General features: G+C 31.1%; 1 protein-coding gene across 1 annotated transcript; it reads right to left on the reverse strand.

The window, feature by feature from the left end:
- Nucleotides 1–1,462: 1,462 nt before the first annotated feature.
- LOC9315309 (acyl-lipid omega-3 desaturase (cytochrome b5), endoplasmic reticulum) lies at nt 1,463–5,147 on the reverse strand. Its single transcript, XM_021028891.1, has 8 exons — nt 4,621–5,147; nt 3,881–3,970; nt 3,243–3,309; nt 2,623–2,715; nt 2,354–2,539; nt 2,182–2,262; nt 1,965–2,102; nt 1,463–1,868 (listed from the first exon to the last, which is right to left on the reverse strand). Exons 1-8 carry the CDS (start codon nt 4,926–4,928, stop codon nt 1,671–1,673), a joined length of 1,161 nt encoding a protein of 386 aa, XP_020884550.1. The 5' UTR covers nt 4,929–5,147; the 3' UTR covers nt 1,463–1,670.
- Nucleotides 5,148–5,551: the final 404 nt, after the last annotated feature.

Consider the following 5,551-nt stretch of genomic DNA (forward strand, 5'->3'; position numbering starts at 1 on the left):
TTATTTAGTGAACTAAAAATAAAAAAAAACTAATATTTGATATAGCGTTTAGATGTAAACAAAATTATATAAAAAGTTTAGTATGAGTCATACTTGAACTGGTTTTGATTTATGATTTTATAGGTTCCATTTATGCTTAGCAATTTCTGATAATCCATTACATTTTCTCGCGTTTTCATGAATTATGTATTCTCTCCAACGTTTATATGTTGTTTTTGGTGATCAATTGATTTTCAGGCGGAGAAATTGATAGTTTCTAGTGATCGATTCATTTTTTTAAGATATATTATGATAATCCATTTAGATTCTGAAAACTTTGGAGGATTTGGAATCTACATGAACATATGTTTATAATCTATGTGTTTCTAATCGTCTGAAGCAATTGATACATTTGTTTAAATCCTTTTTGTTTGATGAACTGATTTGATATACATGGATTTGATTAACTCATTTGATATGTTAAACATTTGGTTGAACTCTATAAGCTATGGCTCACAAAAATGACAAAAAGACAAGAAACAGAAGAATCTAAAGGCAAATTATCTCATATATCAATAACAATTTATGATTTGAAAAAGATTAGTTTCTATATATTCATGATGAGAGCTGAAGAATATGAAAGATGATGATTAATGATGTTAGATTGATGAAGTTTCTATAGATTCATGACGCTTGATTGATGATGTGTGCCAAATAATATTAAGTTTCTTCTGATATATCATTGTTTTTGAAATCTCACGGTTAAGAGTAGATTTATATGAATATTACTGTTAGATTAATTAGTTTTTGAAAAAAATATTAAACTTGAGCAAGCATGATGCTGCAAAGATAGTGAAGGTTTCAATACAGGCTAACACATTAATATTTAATATGTCTACATCTAATTTTTTTTATTAATATTCATTTGGTTTATCACTATCATTTTAAGTGGAATCTTGAAAATTTAAATTAGATTTTTAGTTGAGTTTTCAATTTTGAGTATAGTTTCGTATTCATCATTTTCGCTGTTGTTGTTCAGACTCACAAGAGAATTTATCAAGTTAGATTAAGAACGACGAATCAAGTGCGGATGAGATTGATTGAAATCACGCTATACTGCTTGGTTTTAATGATGCACAAAATTTAGACAAAGTTTTAATTCTAATTGTTTGTAGAATTTGTTTGACGAATTTTTAGTTTTATGTAGTTCATAAATTAGGTTGAAAAATGGTTTAGTTTCGGTGGCTTCACCGAAAACATTTATTTAGTTGATAGCTAAAACAAAACTAGAGTATGCATTAATACAAATATTAGATATGCATTTAAGAGGCTTTAAATAATATTTGGGCCCTGAAGTAAGCCCATTACTTTAAAAAACAGCGACTACTCCGTGACACATTGTTGTTACGAAAGGACCCACAAACGGCGTGCATTTTGTAGTACTTTCAGTGGAACTGTCTTTTTCTTTTGTCTGAACCAAAAGTATTGAAATCTTTTTGATGGTAACTAAAAAAAGAAAAGAAAAGGAACAAAACTTTACGTCTTGTAATGTAAATACATTATAAAAAAAAAAAGAGAGAGTTTCACGAGAACACTTTTAACTTAAAAACAACAAGACAAAAAAAAAAAGAAAAAAAAAAAAAAGGGCTAGTTTATTCCTAATAGAGCTAAACAAATGAAAATGGAAGAGATTAATTGATTTTAGATTTGTCAGAAGCGTAAACGTAGAGATCTGGATCTGTCTCGTAGAAGACAATATCACCAGTGTCACTGACGTAATGATCTTTCTTAATACTTGCGACCAAACTCTCCACCAAGTGGATTGGTATTGCTCCTGACGTCTTTGGTTCTCTGTAGTATCTTCCCAACACATGTTTAGCTGCTTTCGTCTGTCATTAATCAATTAAACAATCACTAATTAATCAACCACTCCTTTATCAGTATTATGTATTAATTAGTCTCAAAATAATGAAATGGTCACTCACGGCATCGACCAAGTGATAGTGAGGGATTTGTGGGAAGAGATGATGGATCACGTGAGTTCCAATGTCGTGATGAATGTTGTTGAAGATTCCGTAATCTCTATCAATTGTTGTTAATCCTCCACGTAGATAACTCCATTCCTATTCATCAAAATAATCAATTAATCCATAACATCGCTAATTTTCTATTACAAAAACATATATATTTGATTATACTTACCTTGCCTCTATACCAAGGCAACTTCTCATCGTGACCATGGTGATGTAAATACGTGACAGCGTCCAACCACATCACAAAGATCTGAAAAACCAAAAAAAAAATCCAAATTTATGTCAAAACATATAAATATCTAAAATTGCTTATATAAGATACGAATTTTTGTATGACTTACGATGTACGGTACGCCGTATACTTTAAGAACCGCGAGTGGACCGAAGATGAATGATAGAGCGATAAGAGTGACAAACATTATGGACCAACAAGTAGTTGAAGTTGCAATAAGCTTTCTCTCGCTTGGAGCAAATAAACTACTGTATGGGTTAAAATGTGATCCTTCTTTTCCAGGACTTCTGTAGCACTGTAAAATCAATCCCCCAATATAAATTTAACAATCTAAAATCAGTTATAAATGTAATAAAAATTTGGGAATTAAAAATTTACCAAATAGAGAGGATAAGCAAGCATGGGGAGAGGGACAGTGTATCTGAGCATCCGAGTACTGTGGGGCAATTTCTTGTACACCCTTTCTGGTAACTGAAACGTTTTAATTAAAATGACTATTATTATTAACAACCGTAGAAATTTACATTATGCTTCTATAATCGTGTTCATCAATACATTGCATGTGCATTCTAAGTTTTTTTCTTTTGTTATTTTTAGTTTTGTTTTCAGAAGATCTAGACAAAATATCGAAAACGCCAAAACGAGAAAGAAAAAACACTCAAAAAGAAATGAAGAAAAGTAGTCGCATTTCGAGGAGAATCGTTCTATGCGAAGGACTCGAATATAAGTGGTCCATTATTAAAGCTATGTATTACGATAGAGTTGGTCCTATAAGAAAATTAATTACTGACTGAACTACGACACTTGCAAATCTTTTTTTACTACAGCAAAAATACAAAAACTGACAAGTGGTCGTTGTTAGGATTCAACTTGCCTAAACTAAAACATCCAAAAAAACATCGAATTTTCTAAGTGTTAAGCATATAAATTATTCGAATATGTGAAAATAAATATAAAATGAAAAAGACAAGAGTACAGATGAGAGAGGGAAAGATTACCGGAACCCATGACTCGTCGTTTTCAACATGGCCATGGTTCTGGTGGTGTGTCCGGTGGCTTATTCTCCTGCAAAGCCAATTAATATTCACACAATTAATTCTTAACTTATAAATACAACCGTCTATAAATGTCGTTTTCGGGGCAGATTCTAACAATCTTAAAATTATAGCTAGGGATAAGCAAGTAACAAACAAAGACTATAATGTTTCGTAAAAATGATACATAAAAAAATCTACTTTTTAATGATATCAACTGATGAATACATTTAAAAATTGAAACCATAAAATCAAAATCATTTGGCTTTCAGAAAAAAAAAATTTAATTAGACAAAGGTACATTAATTTCTTCAAGTTCAGGTTGGCTACTGGGCCATAAATAGGCCCACAACATTTAATAAAAGTTTGGATTCTTTTTCTTTGGTTACTAAAGATTTGATGCTTTTGGAGTGGAAAAATAAAAGCCACCTCACAGTCACATGCATTAAATTAATTACAAATTTTGCCAATACCCAAAAAAGATGGACACAAAAATCAAACAGATGATCATATTAACTTACTAACATTCACCATAAATAACAAAATAAACAGTAAAATTGACAAAAAAAAATAGTAGAAAAGAATAAAAATAAATAACTTACCAACCATGGTAAGGAACGAGGATGAAAGAATGAAGAATGTGACCAACCACACTATTCAGCAGAGGAATGTCTGAGAAACTCCCATGTCCACTGTATCATTATTTACACATTCAATTTCACATCAATTATTATTCATAGTAGTATATCACATTTACTACAAAATATTGAGTTCCCATGTTTGTTTCAATTTAAAAACAACTCAAGAAGGTAAGAACATCTATATATGACGTGTATAAATCTCGAAAGTACATTGGTACACACATAAAAGGAGTTAATAAAAACATTGTAATATTAAATATTTAATTTCTAATAAAAAGTTCCGGAGATCTAGAGGAGAAATAATTTGGAAACATGGAAGGTAGATCCATGAAATGCGGAATTATTAATAATAATATAAAAGATATTTTGTTACGAGTCTTACGACTAAACTAATCATCATGGTGGGAACGTTATTGAAGAAAAATATCTAAAAACAGAAATCTTGGATCCTCTTTTCCTGTTTTGTTTTTGTTTTTGTTTATTTTATATTAAATTTTTTAAAGTAACCTCAAAAGAACAAATATTGAAGTTAGCGACAATACTCATCGAACGTGCATTCAAAGTAATTTAAGAATTCGAGGCAATTAAAAAGCAAAAAGTAACACAAACCAACTTCTTCTTTTTTTGTAAAAATTTGATAAACAATGATTAATAAAATTAAAATCAAAATTAAAATGTTAAACGTAAGATTAAAAAATTACCAGTCGTGGCCGAGAACGAAGATGGCCCAGAAAAGTGTTCCTTGTGCGGCCCAATAAAGAGGCCAAAGGATCCAGCTATCAAAATACACGGCGGCGATGGCCAGAGCCGCGACGGCGATAATGTCTCTGACGACGTAACTCATTGATCTCAAAGGACTCTTTACCCAACAGTGCTTAGGAATCGCCGCCCTTATATCTCCGATCTTAAACGGTGGTTGTGCACTCGGATCAAACCTTTCTTCTTTCTTCCGGTCTCCGGCGCCGGAATCTCCGTTCACATTGGTGCGTTGGTCCATAGCAACAACCATCGCCGGAGAAAGAGAGATAGAAAGAGAGAAGAGAGAGAATCTCTAATCTCGTTTATAGGCTCAGTGGAAAAATGTGGTGAAGAAAGGGTTTGATGAATTTTTGGGGTTTGTGAGATTTGTTTATATAAAGAGAGAAGATGTGTCGACAACTTTTGTTTTTGTTTTTTGTTTTTTTAAATAAATTTATTTATTTGAAGGATGAAATGGGTAATTTTGCTGTTTTTTGGGTTAAAATTGCTGTTTAATACTTTGTTACGTTGTTTAGTGAAAACCAAATCGGAGAAATGTGACACGCTAAAGTAAGTTATAAAATTTTAAGAAGAACAAAACTTTACCATAATTGTTTCACCATTTCGATTCGTGTAAGTTAAAAATATCTCTTTGTCTGATTTATTTCTTTATATAAGTTGCCAATTCTGATCAGAAGATGAATATTTCTTGGTTTTTCCTTGCACGTACCAAGTATACCATCAAATTATATTCGTTTCTTTCTTTGGAGAAACTACCAACCCCCAATATATTTATGAATTAAAACAACGACAAATCTAATATTTCCTTAAATTTTAGTTATCCTCAAAACTAAATAGCAGAAACAAAACTTGCAACAAAAGAAAAAAAAATTA

This window comes from Arabidopsis lyrata (genome assembly GCF_000004255.2).
Source record: "Arabidopsis lyrata subsp. lyrata unplaced genomic scaffold ARALYscaffold_4, whole genome shotgun sequence".
Taxonomy (NCBI): domain Eukaryota; kingdom Viridiplantae; phylum Streptophyta; class Magnoliopsida; order Brassicales; family Brassicaceae; genus Arabidopsis; species Arabidopsis lyrata.

Excerpts from the sequence above, each read along its gene's own strand:
- LOC9315309 (XM_021028891.1), bottom strand. The coding sequence starts at position 4,928 with ATGGTTGTTGCTATGGACCAACGCACCAATGTGAACGGAGATTCCGGC. Across the intron at positions 2,263-2,353 it reads TATACGGCGTACCGTACATC|ATCTTTGTGATGTGGTTGGA; the intron begins GTAAGTCATACA and ends TTGGTTTTTCAG. Across the intron at positions 2,103-2,181 it reads TGCCTTGGTATAGAGGCAAG|GAATGGAGTTATCTACGTGG; the intron begins GTAAGTATAATC and ends TTTGATGAATAG.